The following is a 21617-nucleotide window of genomic DNA, read 5'->3' on the forward strand; positions in this document are numbered from 1 at the left end:
GCGGCTGAGGGAATCAAATTCAGTTCAGCAGTGAAAGGTGCTCCTCTCGTCGCATCACTTGTGAAACCCGTATACGCACAGCCTTATAACATTTCGGTGCTCCAAGTCAGCGAACCTATTGAGGCTCCAGGGATTGAGAACATGGCTCCTCCACCACCGCCTGCTGCCGTTCCCAAGAAGGCACCAGCTCCAACTGCCAAATCTCCTTCCAAGGCTCCTGCACCATCCAAGGTGGAACCATCCACTCCAACTGAATCACCGACCGAGGGGCCAGTGGCTGCTGATGGGCCAGCAGCTGATGTACCCACAGCCTCTCCATTGGCTGACGCGCCAATGGCAGATGAAACTACTGCTGAAGCTGCTTCTTCACAAATGCATGCTGGTGGTGCCGTCGTGGTGATAGGATTGTTGGCCTGCATGATGGGTTTTTGAAAGGCAACCAATAGAACAAGGCAGAAGAAAAACTAGGTACAAGAATGGAGAAAACCGAAGCTGGATAGCATGGAAGTTAGCACAAGAATCAATGTCTTTTGTGCTGCATTTGATTACATCCCCCTCCGATCACCTCAATTTGAAATGAAGTTGGAGGCCTAATGGGGGCATACAAGTTTAGTCTGATTTATACTAATAGATTGCAAATTCAAATTTTTTACATGCTTTATGAACATGCCTCGATTTTTCATCAAGCACAATTTTTTTTCTAAAGATGCTGTGCAAGTCAGCCCGTTTGTAGCTAAAGCGTCCAGTATCCTGCCCGAGGGCAGTCGTGCCTTATTGCTGTCAAGATTTCACAGCAATTTGACAGAAATTATATGATCTGGAGTATTTGGTTAACAATCTTACTTGAACATTCTGATGAAAATCAGAAAACCAAATCGATAAAAGAAATTGTAAAATCAAGCTCCACAATCAAGACAATGATCAAACATCGATACGAAGAACCACTTTCCTGAATTCATTAGCTGTGGTAAAACATTTCAAATACACAAACATGAATCCGCTTGTCCGTACAGGCTCATCATATGAGCTAGTCAAGAATATCCAAAATGGCTGTAAGGCTCACCTTAACAGAATCGGAAGAATAATTAGGAAATGCACTATCATTAATCCACACCTACGATCAGTGCTCTTTAAAGGTTTTGACCATTGAACCAGATTAACTTGGTTAACTTTCGATGAAACCCCCCCCCCCCCAAAAAAAAAGGACTCTCTTGTAATTCAACCAGATTCATCCAGATGCACTGGTTGTGCTTTTGACCCTGTCAATTATATCGGAGATGACTTGGTCCATGTCAAGTGCCTTCAAAGGTGGAAACGGTCTCTTCATGTTCTGCAATAGATGACAGGTGGAGCAAAAATGAAACAATTTCAAGCAACAGCAAAGGCTACTTTAGCAAAGCATGTCAGATAATTTTTTTAAATAAATATGGGAAGGGACCCTGTCTGATCTTGTTAATTCAAACATTTACTTAAATTCTTCTTGAATAGCTAGATTCAAATCAAGAATCTTTTACAAACTGAGCCAAGTCCCAAGAGCTAACATATCTGTAAATTATGTACAATTTCACCAAAGACCTAGTTTTCGTCCAAGATTACAAAATAAACATCATATAAAATGGCGTTTACCCCTCACTGACAGAAGAAGGGCTATTGCATGCGCCATGCGGAATTGTTGATTTAACCACCGCTCACTCTTTTTTAGACCCACAGAAAATGGTGCATTAGACTTGGACTTGTTTAAGCCTTTTAAGGTACAAAGATGAAGGTTTTGAAGAAAATCATTAGTTCATGACATCTCAGATCAAACAAAGAACAATTTATTATTCAAGCAATCTCATATTTTAAAATTGAACTCACAAGTTTTTACCAGAAATCATTGAGTACTGATCTTTGTTAAATATGGAAACTCTGCGGGCATGATAAAATTAACCATTCCTAAAGGTTTTAAGAGAATGAAACAAAATTAAAATAAAAAAATGCATCAGCCATACAAATTGATGAACTAAATAGACTATCAATAGATACTTCAGGTGTAAATTTTACCTGAAGACTGATGAATGTTTCCCCACCTTCTTCCCGTATTTCAAAGCATCCCCTTCTAGGCTGTTGAGAGTTGAAGAGACATCAATTAAACAGAAAATATGCAAGTAAAGGAGAAGTTAAAACACCAAACAATATGCCAGTAAGATGGCAGATAATCCTTGTGCAAAGAAAACTTGTTGTCCCTATGCTATATGTTATCAAAGACCTTATCAGTTGACGTCAACAGCAATTACTTGGCTAATACCAGGAAAAGGACAAAACTTTGACCATGACAATCAAAATAATGATAAACAGCTTGGCATATGCATCGAGGTTTTGGTTTTAATATCATAAAAAATATCAACGTCAATCTCCATTTCTTTCTTTCTTTCTTTCTTTTTGTGTCCATATTTTGCACGTAAAGAACTGTAGAGTTTGGATTCACAAGAAACAATGTTGAAATGTCTAATGTATGCAATAAACAGCATAAACATCCGAGATAATACCATTGTGACATAACCACATCGTCAATTCATAATTGAATCAAGGTAACGCATGACCCAAGCTTGTAAATCTTTGATTTTCACTGCAATTTCAAATAATACATAGCATTCCAAAATATGACAATGCTCAAAATATGACCCTATACATAATGCAATAAGTAAAAGCCCTCAACAAAAGAAATCAACTAGCCACAAATCTGCCTTTTCACGCACATAAAGAAGTTCTGACAACAAGAGCACTGTACCAGATACTCATCCAAGCACACAAAGCATTAGATTGTTGAAAAGGTCATGATACAACAGATTTCTAAAACTAAATTTGAGCCAAATGCAGAACACTTTGGATTATTGAAAAGCTCCCACCACAAAATTTAAAAATAGCTGCATTATGCCATTTCCCTCAGTGTATGAGATTGGGTGTCCATGAGAAGGGCACTAAAGAAGAAATTTACCTATGTACACAAAGCATTAGATTATCAAAAACATCATTTAACTCAATGTCTTTGGCAAACAAGAAAGAAGCTCAAGGCTAGATTCAACTAATAGCTGTGTAAAGAAGTTAGATCTCCCAGCAAAAGTACCTTTTCAGGATTGAGTAACACAGAGATACCAGGAAAGGCACTCAACAGACCATCTTTCACCTGAATAGCTCTTGTCTTGAATGCATTGCACTGTTTGCTGCAAGAATCAACATATGGATTAGAAAATGCATCATATGATAGAAGCCTCATTTTTTAGCACGAGGAACTTAGCTAGGGGCATATTGACCAAAAACAAATACATGAATAAACACTTATGCAATAATTCCTTGAATCATAATGACACTTAATGCCCTATGCAACAGAACTTTCCTATGAAAACACACCTCAGTCATCAAGTAGATGTTTTCATATTGGTAATTTAAAATGCAAGATTACTCACTAGAAAAACTAAATAATGCTGAACAAAATCATCATTCTATATTTTGAAGTTCAAACCATTCCAAACTAACAAAATAAACAAATAAATAAGTTTTTATCTCTATCAAGTTCCTCAACCTTCTTTAAAATCCAACACATGAAATGAAAATACTCAACTTCACTGCTACAGGTTCTAACAGGAAAAAAAATTAAAAGATCAAATAACCTCAAGCCAAGATATATAAGTCCAATCAAAGTTTAAGATAGTGTTTGATATAGTGGTAGTGATTGTTTTTTAAAGCAATTTTTTATTGGAAATACATCAAAATAATATTTTTATTTATTTTTTAAAATTCATTTTTAACATCAATCCATCAAAACGATCCAAAAACACAAAAAAATAAAGTTAAAAAAAAATTCAAAAATTTTCAAAAACAAAACAAGGTTGGAGCGCAAAAACAAACACCGCCTAAAATAGAGTAGATTTCAACTCTCCCTCCTAAACACCAAAGGAAACAGATCCCGGCCAAAAACGATCCGATTAGATACAAACAATGCTTCTATATTCCTATCAAGCACAGCAAGAACCAGAAACGGAAACCTTAAGAGGACTACTCCATTTTCCCTAGAAAACAACCAGATTAATTTTAAAAAACAAAACAGCATTTCCAATTAATTTCCTGGGATGGGACACTAACCGTTTAACCCTTTCCTTTCAAACAATTTCTGGGCAGCCAAACAGACTTTCTAATTAGAAACAATAATACTATATCTTATTTCTCCAAACCCCAAAAAGACAAGAAAAAGTGAATACAGACATCAAAATTGACCAAAACAAAAACAAAAAGTTATTAATCTAATTTCGCTTACTCAAAATAAACCCACCCCCAAGTTTATTGAAAAACAACTCTATCAACCCTCTTTCATTGCACCTCTATTTTCTTTGAAACCAAACACAATCAGGGAAAGAGAGTCAAAAGTGATTAGAGTAAAATACTCAAACCAACCACAATCGGGGAAAGAGAGTCAAAATTGATTAGAGTAAAATACTCAATCACGAATTCAACTAACCCTAGAAACAAAAATCCCCAATCCTCTCAAGACTGAAAAAACCACTTTTCTAAGCCTAATTTACAGTTCACACTTTTAAATAAAAAAAACCCAGGGCTTGAAATCTCAACGCAGTTTCCTCTACCTTCTTCCATTTTCTCAGCAACCAAGAAGAAAAATAAATCAGAAACCAAGTACCTAAAACCCTAACTCCACTATTATTTCTCCCAAAACCAGAAAAACACTCACATAATTTTTTAAGAAATTAGATAAGAAAACACTCGCTTAATTAAATAAAAGAACACTCACTTTTTCGCCAGTTTAGTGTTTTCCTCTACTTTCTCACAAACCAAACAAAACCTAAAAAAAATAGATAAACTCACCAATGTTCAATCACAATAGTCTTAGTAACTGCATCACCAGCGGGACTCTCTTCCTTAGCATCTTCTTCTTTCGCCTCCGGTTCTTCTTCTTTAACTTCCTCTGCTTTACCTTCCACCTCAGCCTCCGAGGAAGACGAAGTCTTAGTTTCCGCTTCTTCTTTCAAATGAGTCTTCACCTTCTTCTTCTGACTCTCTGCTGCCTTCTCTTGCTTTCTCTTCTTTCCCGACTCGGTCGGTAACTCAGTCAGCTTCGCATTGAATCGCTTAGCTGTGCTCCGAGTCATCCGAGCCGACCTCCTAGTCGCTGGCTTCTCCGACGACGTCGATTTCGTCTCTTCAGCCTTCTTTCTAGGCGCCATAGGAAGAAAGGAAAAACGAGAACGAAATGAGAGTCCGGACGAGCTCGGCTTCCTTCTCACCGTGCGTGGAGAGCCGTGAAATGGTTCGCGTGTCGGATTTTTTATTTTTTTATATCTTTATTTTTTTGGCTTTTTTTCGTTTTCCCGCGCTTTTTGTCAAGGGACGATCTGTGATTGGGTTTGGTGGGGTGATCGGAAGTGATGAGGGGTTGAAAGGATAAGATTGTACCACGTGGAAGAAGGTGCCAGCAGGGTTTGGACTCGATATGTATCCAGGTTCCGTGGGTCTCCTTCCCGTCCAAAAAAATTCCATATGCTTGGGATGAAGGTCGTTAATAATATTTTTTGTTTTTGACATCATACAAAAAAATATTATAATATAAATTTAAATAGTAAAATTATAAGTAATTTTTTAAATAATTATATATTGATAATTTTAATCAATAAATTAAATTATATTAAAATATAATAAAATAAATTAATAATATTATAATCAATAAATAATCTAAATAAAATAAGAGAAATTAATATTATGAATTAATAAATTAATTTCATGAAGAAATAAAAAATTTTAGAATAAAATTTTTTAATACAGGAAAATTACTAAAAAGATATGAAACATATATAAACTCACTGGTAACCTAAATGTTCCCTTTTACATTGCAAGCTAATAAGTTTAAATTAGTAATTAATTAATACAAATTTAATAATGAAATAAATTTATAAATAATGTCTAATGTGTTAAAAAAAATTTAAATTAAAAATAATTATTTAAAATTAAATAAATAAAATAATAAAAAATATTTTCATGTTAAAATTTCTCTATATGACATGAATCTTTAATTTTTGTATATTATTGGCAAATTTGAGTCTTAATTTCAAATATATTGTTCTTACCTAATTTCAAATATGTCATTCTCTCACATTTGGATAAATTACTGAGTTTAGGATATATAGTTGGAAAGTTTCACATGTATAGTTTATATCTTAACTTTAATCGAAACAAAATTTCAACGGTAACTTTAAATATGTCCAAAATAGTATATGAAAATATTGTTTGACATATTTAACAATATTAGTTTACTAAATTTGAGTATTTGAAATATTATGTTTGTTAACTTAATTTGACTTGAAAATTTACCACAATATATTTTTATATATCTAATATTTTCCTGTAAAAATTCACTTTTATCCAATATATAGTTTAAAAGATATGTTCAATCTCGCAAAACTAATCAGCAGATATTTTAAGGTCAAATTTGGACATGGCTTGTTTCATATTACAAATTCAGTAAACTCATAAAATCAAACCGCGTTTACTGATTTTGTACGAGTTAAGTCTGATTTTACTGGTTTAGAGTTTTTAATCGAATTTAGTACGTTAGATACATGTTAACTCGTAAAATTGCAAGATTTCACAAGTTACCTTGTGATTTTAACAATGTTGCTTAGGATTTTATCTTGTTGCAAATTAATTATAATTTAATACTCATAATTTACAAAAAAAAAATATTTATAACATAAAAATAATTAAATAATTCTTAGATCATTGTGGATGGTATGTTTTCAACAAAGATCCCTCATCAAACTCTCCATCCTATCTACTTGTTTTTACATCTTTTTATAATTTTTAAAATTAAAAATTAAAATGAAATGAAGAAAATATGAAATTGACAACAATTAACGTGGAATACATTCAAACAATATTTTTTAAGAAAATGCTGTTGAAAGTCATGTTTACTGTAAGGAACAGCAAAACAGGAAGAAAAAAAATTAAAAAAAAAAATAAAGAGAAAAAAGATAGAAGAAGGGAAAGGAGACGATAATTTTACGTGGAAAACCCTCTCAAGATGAGGGGAAAAACCACATGGAAACACTATTATTAATTTACATGCTAAGGTATCAACTTTGTTTTTTTTATAATGTACAGATAATATTCAAACACTGTTATAAGAAACAATAAGTAAAAAAATAAAAAGCAAAGTCAGAAACAATATAATTAATTAATTAATTAAATGATATATATACACATCTCCTCCGATGGATTTGAGCACCGAGACAGGTTGTCAGTGAGGCGCCTGCATGGCAACACGAAAGATGATTATACAGTCGAACTAGGAAATTGATGGATGATACACTTAATTCATCAAAGCTATTGTTCTTTTATCAAAATTAATTATACAGTTCCTAATTACATAAATAAAAGAGGAAGTTAGTTCCTAATTACATATATATAGAAGTTACCTGCAGCCATTTATCTATTGTTGCTGTTCTTTCTCGTATTAAACCTTGCCAATAATTAGGGAGCTCCTAACAGTACTGCCAATTAAGAGGAGGAATTAAGTTGAAGATCAGTTTCCTAAAATTATACATAAAAGTGCTACCCTTTTCTACTATTAAATAAATATATAGATACAAAAGAATGTGACGTTAGATTTAATTATAAAAGAACACTTTACCTCATCTAATCTATGGGTAGTAAAGAACCCTGATTTTTGGGGTATGAGAGGCGTTGGGCCAGCCCTTTCCTCCCGCTTCGAATTGCGCTCCTATAATTGGGCTGTCATAGATTCTCAGTTTCTCTAGAGTTGTTGACTGGAGCACGTAATCCGGAAGTGCTTTCAGTTTTGGGCAGCCCACAATTTTCAAGGAACGAAGAGATGGCATTATGATTGAATTGAAGATGTTTGTTTTATCTTCATTTCCTCCTTGTCCTCCTTCCCACTCTTCCCACTCTCCCATACCCCCAAACAAAAGACTTTTCAACTTGGGGAACGCAATAACAGTACTTGACGATGATGATGATGTCATTTCTCCAATACTAATGTCACTATCCTCACCATCCTCCCCATCAACTCCCAATCCCAAGAATTCACGCCCCACCCTCCGCACGCGTCCCATCCCGTGTACGGATAAATCTTCAAGAGATGGCAACTTCCCCAAAGGAGGCAGATTCTCAATCATGTCCCAATCCTTCAGTCTGACAACCCTTAGTTTATTAATCCAACTAGGAAGCACTGGGATGATTCCCTGGTAAGCATGTATGTCCAAAGATTCTAAGTTTGGAGGGGGTTCTAAGGCTTCAAGGACTTCATCATCGCGAATGATCCTCCTATCTGTCCTCCATTCAAACCGTAAACCTAACCCAGTGAGGTGTTTCTTGCTCTTAAGTTCTGCTTTCTTAACCTCATCAGGATCTTTCACATCTCTCAACCATCTTATCCTAAGAGATCCTTGAAGGTGGTTCAAGTTTCTCAAATCCCCAATATTAGACACTTCACCACTACCACTCACGTGGAACTCATCTAATTCCTGAAGAGAACTTAACCCCTCAACTCCTCTCATCTTTACAAACCATAATTAGCAACACTGAGATGTCTTAATTTGACTAGTCTTCCTATGTTATCAGGCAGCCTTTCAAGTTTCCTACAATACGAGACATTTAAAGTTAGCATATTATACAATTCACACATCTCTTCAGGTAACTCCCTGATCTCATTCCAAGACAAGTCAACATGCCTCAGGTGTATCAACTTTCCTATGTTGGATGGGACTTCTTCTATTCCACACCTTGACAACTTCAATGTTCTTAGACAACTCAAATTAGCGATTAATTTAGGTAAGGCTGCATTCATCGATGAAGGACGACCATCAACAATCAGGCTGCGAAGCTTCTTGAAAGTATGGATGGTCGCAGGTAAGGGGTCGGTTTTATAATTTCTGAACACTACCATGGAGTGTCGGGCATCTCTAGAAAAGGAGTCTATCTTCGACTCTCCCGCACCATCGATATCTACACTAAAACATTCATTTTTTGTCAAACTCTGCACAAAATCATGCACCATGTCATGCATCTTACATTCATAAATGCTGCCATCACCCTCGTCTTTCTCAAAATCTTGAAAGAAAGAGCGAGTAGCTAAGGCTTCGAAGCACTCACGACCCATTACTTCCATCTCTTTATTCTGTGTTTTCCGAAGGAAACCTTGTGCCATCCACAGTTTGATCAAAGCATCCCTCCGAAATCTGAAGTCTTTTGGAAAGACTGCACAATATGAGAAACACCGTCTCATATCAGAGGGTAGGTCATCGTAGCTCAACCATAAAGGAGCCAAAATTTTGCTTTCAGCTTCTTCAATCTCCCAGACATGGCTGTTCAAGACACTTTCCCACTCTGCTCTGCTTCTTTTGAAGCGCAAAAGACTTCCTAGAGTCTTTGCAGCAAGAGGCAAGCCTTTACACTTTGCTGCAATTTGTCTACCAATATCTTCTAAATTATCATACTCTCTACTGGTCTTTTCAAAACATGCGAACTGACTGAACAGTGACCAACATTCCTCCGTAGAGAGAATTCCTAGTTCTAAAATGTCAATGGGTGAGGAGCCCATGCTACTCGCGACATTCTTCTTTCGTGTGGTCACCAAAATCCCACTTCCAGGCAAACCACACTTGAGGGAGTCTTTCAGTTGCTCCCACTTTGTGGAATCTTCATTCCACACATCATCTAGGACAAGTAAGAATTTCTTTCCCCTAATTGATTCTTGGACATGTTTCAATAAAGTCTGCAATTCGTTTAAATTTGGTGCAGACCCCATGAGATCTTCAAGGATTGCCTTGGCAATCGTTATCTCATTAAAAGGATCTGATACACAAACCCATATTGTCTTATCAAAGTGGGTCGTCACATCATGATCATTATAAACTAGCTTAGCAAGGGTTGTCTTTCCTATCCCTCCCATCCCTACTAGAGAGATTGTACGGAGGGCTGGTCCTTGACTCCTCTCACTCAACAACATTTTCATAACCCTGACTTTATCCATTTCTCTACCTTTAACTTCTTCTACGTCTATAACAGAAGTGGTTTTTCGATGTTCAAGCTGTTTAATTTCCACTTTAGATGACTTGAAGTCGAACTTATTTTTCTCAACCACAATGCCATCTATTCTTTCATTCAGTTCTTTAATCTTAAGAGCAATATCATGACGCAAACGAACTTCTCTAAAACGAAAGCAACTGAAGATCATGAAAGAGCATACCTTCCTTGTATTCTTGCGGGGATGCTCATTTACCTTGCTTTGCGATTTTGCAATTGCAGTGCCCCACTCATCCAGAACATCATCCAAGTCGTAAGATACGTCTTTGAGCTGATCTAACCAATGTTTGACCAACTGATCCTTCAACTGTCTTTCCTCTGCATTGGCAAGCACAGCTTGGATGGCCTGGAAATTGCTGGTAAGCTTTTTAACCTCGTTCTTGACACCAACGACGAGCCTCACTTCCTGAATAATGATTGAGCTCAGCTGCTCCAAGACTACGGAAACAAGAGCATCAGCCATATTCTTCAGAACTAAGGAATGGTTGAGAGAGGTTAAAATGAAATAAAAGGATAATAAATTTGGAAATGTGCAATATAGGGAGTAATTGATTGGTTGAGAAAAGAGGAGAAATAAAAAAAAGGGAGATTATGATTTGATGGTGCTTCAGATGATCTATTACTTGATGTATATATAGTGCATTGGGAAAGGCCATGGAATCTTAATTTCATGTACTGAAGAAAAAGAGCTTTGCTCTCATGATGGTTTTTGGGATAATTGTCTTCCCTAAGAAATGCCCTTTATTCTTTCCTTTCGAGTTCTCAGAAGAAATATTCCAATATTTACAAGAGCAAGCTATCATGTGACTCCGTAAATTTTTCTTTTTTGAAAAAATAAAATAAAATTGGATAGGAATTCTTTACCCCCCTTAGTGTCATTAAGATTGCTTATGGAAGGTATCAAGAACAATGGCCACCTTAATCCATTCAATTTATACATTATTTCAGGACATACAGTAGTTTAAGCACGAATCTTGTGCAAGTGCAACAACCAAGTAAACTAAGAGATAGGGAACACGGATGGAATCAGATGCAACTGCAAACATCTCCAGCCTACAGTTTGTTCAAAAAGGTTTCTCAAACAACGTATCATTTACTAGAATTTTTTAATTTGAATGACAACTTCAGCCTTATTATTCCACCAGATATTAATTTTTTTACTGCAAAACCCACATTCAAAATGTATCATCACTGTGGTAGCGATTTGTGCATCGCTGCATATTTCAAACTGCGATATTGTGGCCATTTACTTTCATGCAATGTGTGAGCAAATTAATGATGCTGTCATTTTACAAAGTGATTTGCAGGCCATTAATTGGTTCTGAGCAATCTGCTGTGCATATTAGGCCCAGCCAAACTCCTGCATTATTGCATGTATTGGAATGCCAGGAACCTATAGTAAGTAACAAACTGAAATTGATGTTACCAGTCAATCTGGGACTTTAATCACAACAGGAATCAATTATCCAATGAAAAAAAAAATTGTGATTGAACATTGGTGAGTTTATCTATTTTTTTTAGGTTTTGTTTGGTTTGTGAGAAAGTAGAGGAAAACACTAAACTGGCGAAAAAGTGATTGTCATGCCGATGTCCCATTATTGCCTTCATGGGCACAAAGAAAGCAGGCAGAGTGGTCCTTGTAAAACTGAAAGCTCGCCACTATTAGAATGATGGTCGGTTATTGGGACTATGGGAAAGCAGCTCACGGGTGGGGTGAGGAGAAGATATCAGATCTTCATCCTTTTGAGGTATAAAACATGACATTTCAATGCCGAACATGAAGGTTTCAAATACCATATCATATGAGAATTCAATGACCGTTCTTGTTCGTACTAAAGGAAAAAAAAAAAACCAGCCATAGGCCAAGTTAAATGTTAACTTGTATGCAGTATCTAGCATACAAGTAGTCTTCTACTCAGAGTCATGTGCAGTATCTAGCTCTGCCAACCTCTTTGATAAACTCTTCTCAGAGTCATTTGCAGTATCTAGCTCTGCCAACCTCTTTGAGAAACTCTTTGTATCTGGAAGACCTTGAAGATCTCCATGTAGAATCTCAAAATAATCAGTGCATCTGGAAAGAGCTGCATAAAATTTTTAAAAGAATAAAGAATTCAGTGTCTCATCAAAGAATAAATTTTCAGCACTTGAATACCATTATGGGATGCTGATACCTCGTCCTGGGACCCTTTGTGATTGATAACCAAGGACATTGGCATCTCGTAATCTCCTTGCTCCACTGAACTACACTTTCACAAGGAAAAACAGAACAATTGTTTTAGACCATTCAAAGACAAGAAAATAATATTTTAATGTAAATCTGAATTTAGTAACTCAATTTTTTTTCTTAAAAAAGTTCTACCATTTTAACAATGTACAAGGTGTTTGACACAACAAAAATTGTCACAGATAAAAGAATCAAGGCAGCTTAGCCATGTGCAAAACATCTCAAAAACTCAGCACAAAGGAATGAAAGGTTGAAAATTGAAGGAATTATCTTTGAAGATAGTTACATTATCATTACAGAAAACTTGTCCTCGACGATGTTGATGCAAAACACATGCATTACTGATTACACCCCTCGTAAAACTAGATATCAAAACTTTGCTTACCTTATCTGAAGCATAGTTTTTACCAAAAGCTCTCTCCAGCAAAATGTGAGCTGCCACCTACAATTTCAAAATATCCAAAAGCAGTATATCAGTGTTGAGAAACAACATGTCAAGAAAATCACGGAAATCAGGACAGGAAGTAAGTACCTCGCCTCCATTAATGCCTCCCTCATAGCATGGTTTCAAACTAATTGCACGTTCAAGATAAGGTTACCGGTGACCAGTGAGTAAATCTCTCCTAATCATCTCAACACACCACACTGGTAACACTGGTTCAAGACATCATATTTCACTAGTATCAAAACGATGTGGAAGAGCTACAAGAAAAGACCACAGAGAGAACTGAAGAATAAGAGGAAGAGGAAGAAAGGAAGAAAACAAAAGATTATGATGACAGTTGGAAACAGTTATTGCACCTCGAGCATATTTCTCCAAAAGGGTTCTTCATTGAAATAATCTCTGCGCACAAAGACAAATGGTAGCTTTAATGCCAGGGCTTCACTGACAGTGCCATATCCAATTTTCCCTGAAGAAATGGAAATCGCATTAAGTTTCTGTTTCAAACCATTTAATTTAGTTCAGCTACCAAAAATATCATTCTGACCGATGCTGCAATGAGATCAGGTGTGTAGGCATCTTTTGCAAGCTTTATGAAATTTGGTCGAAGCTCACATCATCACTGATGCCACTTTCCTTCGTTACCCATGGTAAGAAAAAAAGAAGACTTGGATCAACATCTAAGAGATATAAAGAAGGGTTTCAACAGTGTTTGGAAGCCAAACCTCCTTGCAGGTTTTGTGCAATTTCCTCGCAGCTAGAGGTACAACAATGACATCCCGGAAAGCAAGCACTGAAAACTGGAGATAATTAATATTTTGAGAGCAACCAAACAATGTTCCTGCACCAAATACGGAAATGAGAAAGGAAACACAGGGAGATTCATCTTGAGGCTGTGTAAGAACCAACGTACTTCGGATTAGGAATTCACGGTGAGCAAAAGCAAATTTTAGCACTACTAAAATCACACACCAAAATAGGTAAATTGAAAAGGATCATTTCAGCAGATTAAGGTGAAGTAGTGTTTCCTAAAATTCTTAAATAGAAAAAGTTGTCATATTTAATAGGTTTAGTTAGTAAAAAGAGAAATTACCTCTGGGTATTGCAGTCAGCAGTCAATTTTGATCTTTGGAGTATGTAAGGTGTTAGGCAGCCCTTTCCTATCCTATCTTTGATTTGTTCTTCAAGAATTGGGCTGCTTATGATTTTCAGTTACTCTAGAGTTGTTGACTAGAAGTGGTAATCAAAAATTGTTTTCAATCACATGCTTTTTCTTCATTAAATTTGACATCTCTACACATCATCATTTTTTTTATTAAAGTTATAAAGCTTATATTCTTTGGATTCATGATCATATCCCACGAAGATATCTTTTTTCTCTAGTCATCCAATTTATTTTTTATTTGATTATTTACATACAGATAATACAATTCAAGTCTTTTATAAAATATCTACTTGACAAGTAAATAACATAAATTTAAATATTATTAAGAGTCTTTTTATTCCATGATCTTCACAAACTCATTAAAAAGAAATTCACCCTCATTTGTTCTTAGTGATTTTATAGAATAATCATTTTCTTTTTCAATTAACGGTTTAAACTTCTTAAAACAATTAAATACGTTAGACTTTTTATTTAAGATGTATACCCATGTTCTTCTAGTATGATCATCAATAAAAAATATAAAATATAGATTTTTATCAAATAAACATGATTAAATAGGACCACATACATTTGCATGTATTTTTTAATAGGGTTGACTTGCTATAGATGTAGACTCCTTTAGAATGCTCTTGCAAAATTATTTTCCCACTAAACATTCTTCACACAAATGATTTGGATGTCTAATGGATAGTAGGCCTTTCAACATCTTCTTTTATGCCATCATCTCCAAGCTATCGAAGTTTACATGTCTAAGTATCATATGCCAAAGTAAAGTCTTATCTTTCACATATGCTTTTAAGCATTTATGCATATCTATTTCTATGTTTAGCAAAAACATTTTATTCTTTATTATGGTTATATTTGCAATCATAGCTCTATGAGTATCATGTGATGTCAAAATATGATCTTTCATCTTAATCTAATAACTCTTCTCTAATAATTGTCTCAAACTCAATACATTACCTTTTATAATTGGGATATAATAAATATCATCAATAAATTGATGGCTACTATTTTTCAATCTAATGAAAATCATACATTTCCTTTTTATGGAAACCTTTGAGAAATCCACGAAGGTGACATTACCTTTAATTGATTCATCAAGCTCTATAAACTAGTCTTTATTGCCACACATATGATTGTTGGTACTATTGTCTAGATACCACATATTTTCTTTAGCTAGCTTTGTTCATCATGGACTCATAATAAGGTGGCCTCTTTCTCCTCTTTCGTATCAAGATTGACATTCTCTTTAACCTTTTTAGTTAGATTCTAACAATCCCTGACATAATGACCCATCATCCCACATTTGTAACATTTGATTTATTTTTTTTTTATCAAACTTGGATCTTGTTGTCAACCAACTTGCCTTATTCAGTTGACCGGTTGACTTGTTGAGGCTGCCTCAACCTCCTCTTCCTAATCTGCCTTTTCCTCATCTTTTTTGACCTTGTCCACGCCCTCTACTTGCTTAGGTATATCCAAAATCATTTTGCCTGTCTTTTAAATGGTGTTTTGAAAAGACTGCTTGTGCACTCACGTCTTTTTGAATGTCATTATCTCTTTCTTTATGGATTTATAGTTTTTCCATGAGTCCTTAAATAATCAAAAAGCCTATATTTTGTGAATGTTTTTTATCGTAACCACCACATAATGAAACTTGTTTTGTAGCAAGCATAGAATATTTTCTACCATATGTGTTTCCTTTAGGGGTGTTCACGGTCTGGTCTGGTCCAGTTTTAACCCTAAAATTCAATCGAATCAGAAAATAGTATTTCTTATTAATATAACATGAACCGAACCAAGAACTGATTCAAACCAAACCAGTTTTGTTTAGTTCGGGACAATTTTGTAACATAAAAACTAGAAAAACCGAACTCATCTTCATCACTAAGCTACTGAGATTTTCTCATATGAATTTCATTGTAATTCTATAGAAGCATCGTTCTCAAGGTGAGAAAATTTCATTGATGGCTATTAAATCCTTGACTCTGCTTAATCTAATATATAAAATACTCCTCGGCCCCTTCATGTTTGAGCATTAAACAATGTTACAGTACGGATCTATCCCGCTCTATATTCTTCTCGCATGAATTTCATTGTAATTCTATAGAAGCATTGTTCTCACTAGTGATGAGAACCATTCTTGAATAATGGTTCCTTCGTATCTAGATTGTGAAACTAGAAGGGGAAGGCGAGGAAGGGAGAAAAGGGAAGGCTTGAAGGGAGGAAAGTGAGTGATTTAGGGTTCTGGTAAGGGGAAAGGGAAAAGGAGAGGGGGGGTTGGCGGCTAGAAAGTGGGAAAGTGATTTAGTTAAGGTTAGGGATGATTCTTTTTATACTTTTTTTAAACTGGTTGAATTTGGTCTGGTTCAATCGATTTAAGTTTTTTTTAACCTGAATAGAACTGGACCGGGTGGTTTTTTTATTTTTTAATCGGTTTTTTCTACTGCTTTGGTTTTTTGGTTAATTTTATTCTCGATTTTTTCCGTTTAATCAATTGCTCGATTTTTTTTAACACCCCTAGTTTCCTCTATCTTCTCCCTATTTCTCTTCATTTTATTGTATATGGTTAATATTCTAACAAAGTAATACAAAATACTATTTGATTCAGGCATATATAGCTTTTCAAAGTCACCTCATAACTTTTGTAGGCATACATTTCTTACATTGTCAGCTTATTGGTTTGATTGTTACAAAACTTCTCATGCTTGCTTAGTATTAGTTGCATTAGGCACTATCTGAAAAGTGACATCATCCACATATTGATGGATAATTGTGAGTGCTTGTTAATCCTTCATTCACTTATTTGGCACGACCTTTTTTTGGGCTAAAGTCAACATTGTTCCTTCTATAGGCTTCTTAAAGACTTTTTCAACCCTTGCCTACACATCTTAGAAACCTAACCAAACTTTCACACAAATATACCAAATTTCATAATTGTTCTTTGTCAAACGAGGACATTGAAGTGGAAAGTTTGTATTGGTCATGTCATACAATATATTGCACTTGACATTGCAACGGCCTTAAAAATTATCATGGAAAAGAATGGATTTTTGATATCCTATTCTTTGATGGGGAACAATCTTGTTTAAGGAGTCATCACCTAGTATTATGATAACTAGAAACCCTAACTGGTTAATAGAGATTCTATGATTCGGGACTAGTTATATAAAAGAAAAGATATTATCACCCTTTAAACGTTCTGTCTGAGGCAAACTGTATTGTTGGTTTTGTGTTAAATTGCTAAACATTAGTTTATGTTATGATATTTTACTTATAATATTTCTGACTCTGGCGCCAGTGAATATTCAACTACGAATATTTCTAACGTTGATATTAGTAAATATTATGTAGCTATAAAATAAAAATAAATTTAAATTAGTAATTTTTTATTCTTGACTCTGGTGTCAATAAATAAATAAAAAATTATTTTTATGCATATATAATTTTTTATTTTTATGTAGCTAAACAAAATACAATGAAATAAATTTAAATTAATATTTTTATTCTTGATTATAGCATTAATGAAATAAAAATAAATTTATATTTATATTTTTTTATTTATACATATATAAATTTTTATATTTTTATCTTTTTAGAACTGGGTTGGATTCAGACAGCCCGACCTGGTAAATCGCCCAAGCCAGTGACCCGGGCAGTTTTACCTGCAGGCGTGCGTCAGCCGCAATGTAATTAAATTTACAAGTGTACAGTGTGGGTGAATTATCTTGCAAAGCTGGAGAGACTTACTTGGAGGCAGGGAGACGGAGACGTGATGGAGGACTGGTCGGCAAGTTGCTTTCTTCCTCTGCCTTTTTCTTTCTTTCGCTTCACCTCTGTTTTTGGTTTTCTCTGCTTGGTTTCTTCTTGTGTGTCCCCTGTTTTGTGTGCGTTTCATTCTCTTATGGCCCTCTGTTTTTGCTCGTCTTTATCTCTGTTCTTGCGTCTTGTGTTCCCGGTGTTACATCCTCTCTGTGTTTACTCCCTTGTTCTCCTTCGCGTCCGTCTGTTCGGAGGGGGGGGATGTGGTGCCACCGGAGACAAGGCTAGCGCTAGTCTGGACGACGACGATGATATATGAAGGTGTGGTGGCTGGCCAAAACTTCACCTCCCCTTCTGTTTCGTTCCTCCCTGTTCGTCTCTATTTTTTCTTTTTCCCCTGTTTTTTTTTTTTTCGTTTCAGTTCCTAATCTTCCCCTCTGTTTTCCTCTGGTTCTTGGCCTGTTTCCCCTGCTCTTCTTCCTCTGTGTTCTGGGTTTTTCTTCTCTGGTTTTTTCCTTTGGGTTTAGCTTAAGTTTTTCTTCTCTGGTTTTTTGTCCAATCCCTCCCTCCTGTGAGGCCTTTCTCTGGCTTTTAGTGTGTTCATGCCTTCAGAAATGGCGAGCATCGTGGAGGCAAGAGATCGTGGGCGCGAGATACTGGAATTTTCCCTGTTCATGATCTGCCGGATTGAATCAGTCTTCAGCCAACAGATGATGACAGTAGGATCCAAAACGTCGTCATTTGGCATGAAAAATGACAAATTATAGTTTGGTCCCTGGAGTTTTGAAATGTATCAATTGGGTCCCTTAATCAAATAAATTTTTAATTTTACCCTTGGATTAATTTCAATTAAATCCTAGAATTTATTTAATTAATTAAATCAAAGTTTAATTAAATCTACAAACTTATTAATTATTCTAATTTTATTAAGTGAATTAATTTAAATTTTAATTAAATTTTTAAATTTATTAATTCTTCAATTTCTAATCAATTACTCTCAAATATGATAATTTCATCCCTGAACTTTAAATTTGTGTTGTTTTAATTTTATTTTCAAATATAAATTTATTCATTTATTTTGTGTTATTTATACAAAAATTAGATTATGACATAATAAAAAAAACAAGTTTTGATACCTGGAAGAAAATAATAAGTGTGGTAGGATTTCATAGACAACAAATTAATAAACAAAAATAAAGAATAAGAAAAAAATTTGATTGGAAGACAATCTTATTAAGTATTTTCTCATATATAGTCCTTCCTACACATTGTTAATTATGTTTTTATTACAAATTTATTTATAAATCTTAAGTCCAAGACAAAAATAAATAAATAAACTACTCAAAGAAAATGTTAATCTTAACAAGAAACATATTTTATCACCTTAACCCCGGTTGACTATTTCTGAACCGATTGATGGATTCGCAATTACTAAACTGGTTATTTTGTTTTAATCTGATTTATTTTCAGCATCTCCTTCTTCTGCCTTAGCCTTCCTTCACATATCTATTTTTTTTTATTTAATTTCTATATTTTTTTATTTTTGTTTGTGGAATTAATTAATTAGGTACAGTAAAAACTCTGTGAGGAGATGATATGGGGAAGTTTCCAGCTCCGGTACTCATGATGAGTACGGTTCATTTTGCAGTCCAAGCTGTTTTATCAACCGCCATGCTTGTTATTGGTCTGATAGATTTCGCCCCAAAGTTGCCTTGTCTAAGTCATGGAGGGATTATTTCCTCAGAGGTGCCTGCCCGCTAAATTAATGCATTTCATTTTATTTTTCTGTTTTATGGTGTTATAATTTACCACCAGTGTTGAAAATGGATTTATCAAGCTGTTGAGTTTGTAGGTTTTTCTTCTGCAAATGGTTTCACGTATTATGACGGCTAAACCCAGTTAAGAAAGAGATGGATCATGTCATAAGAGTTAAATGAATAATAATAATCTCCCTCTGGATTAGATGTTCATGAAATTTTGGTACAAGAATTAACTGACCTTGACAAACCTTAGTGTTTTTATAGATTTTTGTAAATGGGGCTTCTGGATTAGTTTCCATAGCTGATCTCTAATAGGGTACTCTCTGGTTACCTAAACAAGATGTTATCATGGCTAGAGAGTTGAGTGTCATTGAGGAATGAAGAGAAGCTGCTGTCTGAAGAGGAGCAGGCATTCTCACGCAGATAAGTGAAGCTTTCTGAATTACATTCCACCTTCAATAAGAAGAAACATTCATTGGACTTCCCCGTGTGATTTACAATGAGAATCCGTGTATATTGATTTAAAACCAACTAGTTTCTGAAAACAAAACACTGAATTAAGTCTTCGCCTTGGCTTGTTCATGTTGCTAATTTACTTCAAGATTTGTCATGTGTGAATCGCATGATTATGAAAATAAGGACTGAGACAAGATTCTTAGATATTGGGAGGTATTATCGTGCAAAGAGTGTTTTTAATTAAACAATTTCATCTGCTATCTCGGATGATCAGGTAGAATGGGTTTTATGATTGGATTTATAGAATATTTTCCAACTGCTTGTTTTTCACGTCTTCTACTTGCTATGCTGTGAAATTCTATACAGCTTGTCATTTAACTTTTCAACCCAACTAATGCTCCAGGTGGACTTTCCGTTTCACAGTTGTGCCAACTGCGTTGGATGGTTAGAAATGTTCTCTGCACTCTATTGCAATCTTTACAAAGTCTGCTAGTAATTCTTCTTGTGCTTGGTTATCTTGCTCAAATTTTTATTTTTCTATCTTCAGTGTAAGTTATTGATGGCAGTTTTACAATCCTCCTCACCACAGCTAATGGAGTCTTATGTTTGTGCCTTGTATGCGCTCTAACACTCTGCATGGGTAAGAGTTTTGTGTCCCTCTTTAACTACAGATTTGCTAGCTTTCCAGAAGCTGGTATAGAAGGGAGTTCCTTGCAGCTCCAAGTTGTGAGACCCGCACCAAGTTCGTAGTGGTATTGGGTTATGCTAGCTGACCTGAAGCATGATTGCTTAGTGCTTGTTAATGGTGCCGCGGAAATCAAATTCTATTGATTGTACTGATGCAAAAGGAAAAGAAACAATAATACTATTACTTATTTCTCCAAACCCCAAAAAGAAAAGAAAATTTGAACTAAGACATCAAAATTGACCAAAACAAAAACAAAAAGGCTATTAATCTAATTTCGCTTACTCAAAATAAACCCACCCCCAAGTTTATTGAAAAACTACTCTATCAACCCTCTTTCATTACACCTCTATTTTCTTTGAAACCAAACACAATCAGGGAAAGATCCGTCCTCGTCGACCTCCGGTTCTTCTTCTTTAACTTCCTCTGCTTTACCTTCCACCTCAGCCTCCGAAGAAGACGAAGTCTTAGTTTCCGCTTCTTCTTTCAAATGAGTTTTCACCTTCTTCTTCTGACTCTCTGCTTCCTTCTCTTGCTTTCTCTTCTTTCCCGACTCGGTCGGTAACTCAGTCAGCTTCGCATTGAATCGCTTAGCTGTGCTCCGAGTCATCCGAGCCGACCTCGTAGTCGCTGGCTTCTCCGACGGCGTCGATTTCGTCTCTTCAGCCCTCTTTCTAGGCGCCACAGGAAGAAAGGAAAAACGAGAACGAAATGAGAGTCCGGACGAGCTCGGCTTCCTTCTCACCGTGCGTGGAGAGCCGTGAAATGGTTCGCGTGTCGGATTTTTTATTTTTTTATATCTTTATTTTTTTGGCTTTTTTTCGTTTTCCCGCGCTTTTTGTCAAGGGACGATCTGTGATTGGGTTTTGGTGGGGTGATCGGAAGTGATGAGGTGTTGAAAGGATTAGATTGTACCACGTGGAAGAAGGTGCCAGCAGGGTTTGGACTCGATATGTATCCAGGTTCCGTGGGTCTCCTTCCCGTCCAAAAAAATTCAATATGCTTGGGATGAAGGTTGTTAAAAAGGTTGT

General features: G+C 35.4%; 5 protein-coding genes across 6 annotated transcripts in view; 1 reads left to right on the forward strand and 4 right to left on the reverse strand.

Moving 5' to 3' along the window:
- Positions 1-1188, forward strand: part of LOC105140056 (fasciclin-like arabinogalactan protein 3) — a 1906-nt gene extending 718 nt beyond the window's left edge. The window contains exon 2 of one of the 2 annotated variants that reach the window (XM_011046729.1): positions 30-1188. In XM_011046729.1, the coding sequence (XP_011045031.1) occupies positions 30-432 (403 nt within the window). In that variant the 3' untranslated portion in view covers positions 433-1188. Of the gene's footprint in view, positions 1-23 lie in introns of both variants that reach the window. The other variant, XM_011046728.1, reaches the window with a different exon arrangement.
- Positions 933-5446, reverse strand: LOC105140055 (uncharacterized). Its single transcript, XM_011046727.1, has 4 exons — positions 4858-5446; positions 3107-3203; positions 2044-2103; positions 933-1330 (listed from the first exon to the last, which is right to left on the reverse strand). Exons 1-4 carry the CDS (start codon positions 5214-5216, stop codon positions 1229-1231), a joined length of 618 nt encoding a protein of 205 aa, XP_011045029.1. The 5' UTR covers positions 5217-5446; the 3' UTR covers positions 933-1228.
- A 1735-nt stretch (positions 5447-7181) lies between these two features.
- LOC105140054 (putative disease resistance RPP13-like protein 1) lies at positions 7182-8567 on the reverse strand. The gene is made up of 3 exons (XM_011046726.1): positions 7676-8567; positions 7461-7526; positions 7182-7294 (listed from the first exon to the last, which is right to left on the reverse strand). The coding sequence occupies exon 1, from the start codon at positions 8559-8561 to the stop codon at positions 7686-7688; it is 876 nt and encodes a 291-aa protein (XP_011045028.1). The 5' UTR covers positions 8562-8567; the 3' UTR covers positions 7182-7294; positions 7461-7526; positions 7676-7685.
- On the reverse strand, positions 8564-10552 carry LOC105140077 (putative disease resistance protein RGA3). Its single transcript, XM_011046757.1, has one exon. The coding sequence runs from the start codon at positions 10550-10552 to the stop codon at positions 8564-8566; it is 1989 nt and encodes a 662-aa protein (XP_011045059.1).
- A 1350-nt stretch (positions 10553-11902) lies between these two features.
- LOC105140053 (uncharacterized) lies at positions 11903-13495 on the reverse strand. Its single transcript, XM_011046725.1, has 8 exons — positions 13481-13495; positions 13303-13391; positions 13115-13224; positions 12846-13015; positions 12699-12755; positions 12261-12330; positions 12089-12170; positions 11903-12037 (listed from the first exon to the last, which is right to left on the reverse strand). Exons 4-8 carry the CDS (start codon positions 12869-12871, stop codon positions 12024-12026), a joined length of 249 nt encoding a protein of 82 aa, XP_011045027.1. The 5' UTR covers positions 12872-13015; positions 13115-13224; positions 13303-13391; positions 13481-13495; the 3' UTR covers positions 11903-12023.
- Positions 13496-21617: the final 8122 nt, after the last annotated feature.

The sequence above is a fragment of the Populus euphratica genome, unplaced genomic scaffold (genome assembly GCF_000495115.2).
Source record: "Populus euphratica unplaced genomic scaffold, PopEup_1.0 scaffold100.1, whole genome shotgun sequence".
Taxonomy (NCBI): domain Eukaryota; kingdom Viridiplantae; phylum Streptophyta; class Magnoliopsida; order Malpighiales; family Salicaceae; genus Populus; species Populus euphratica.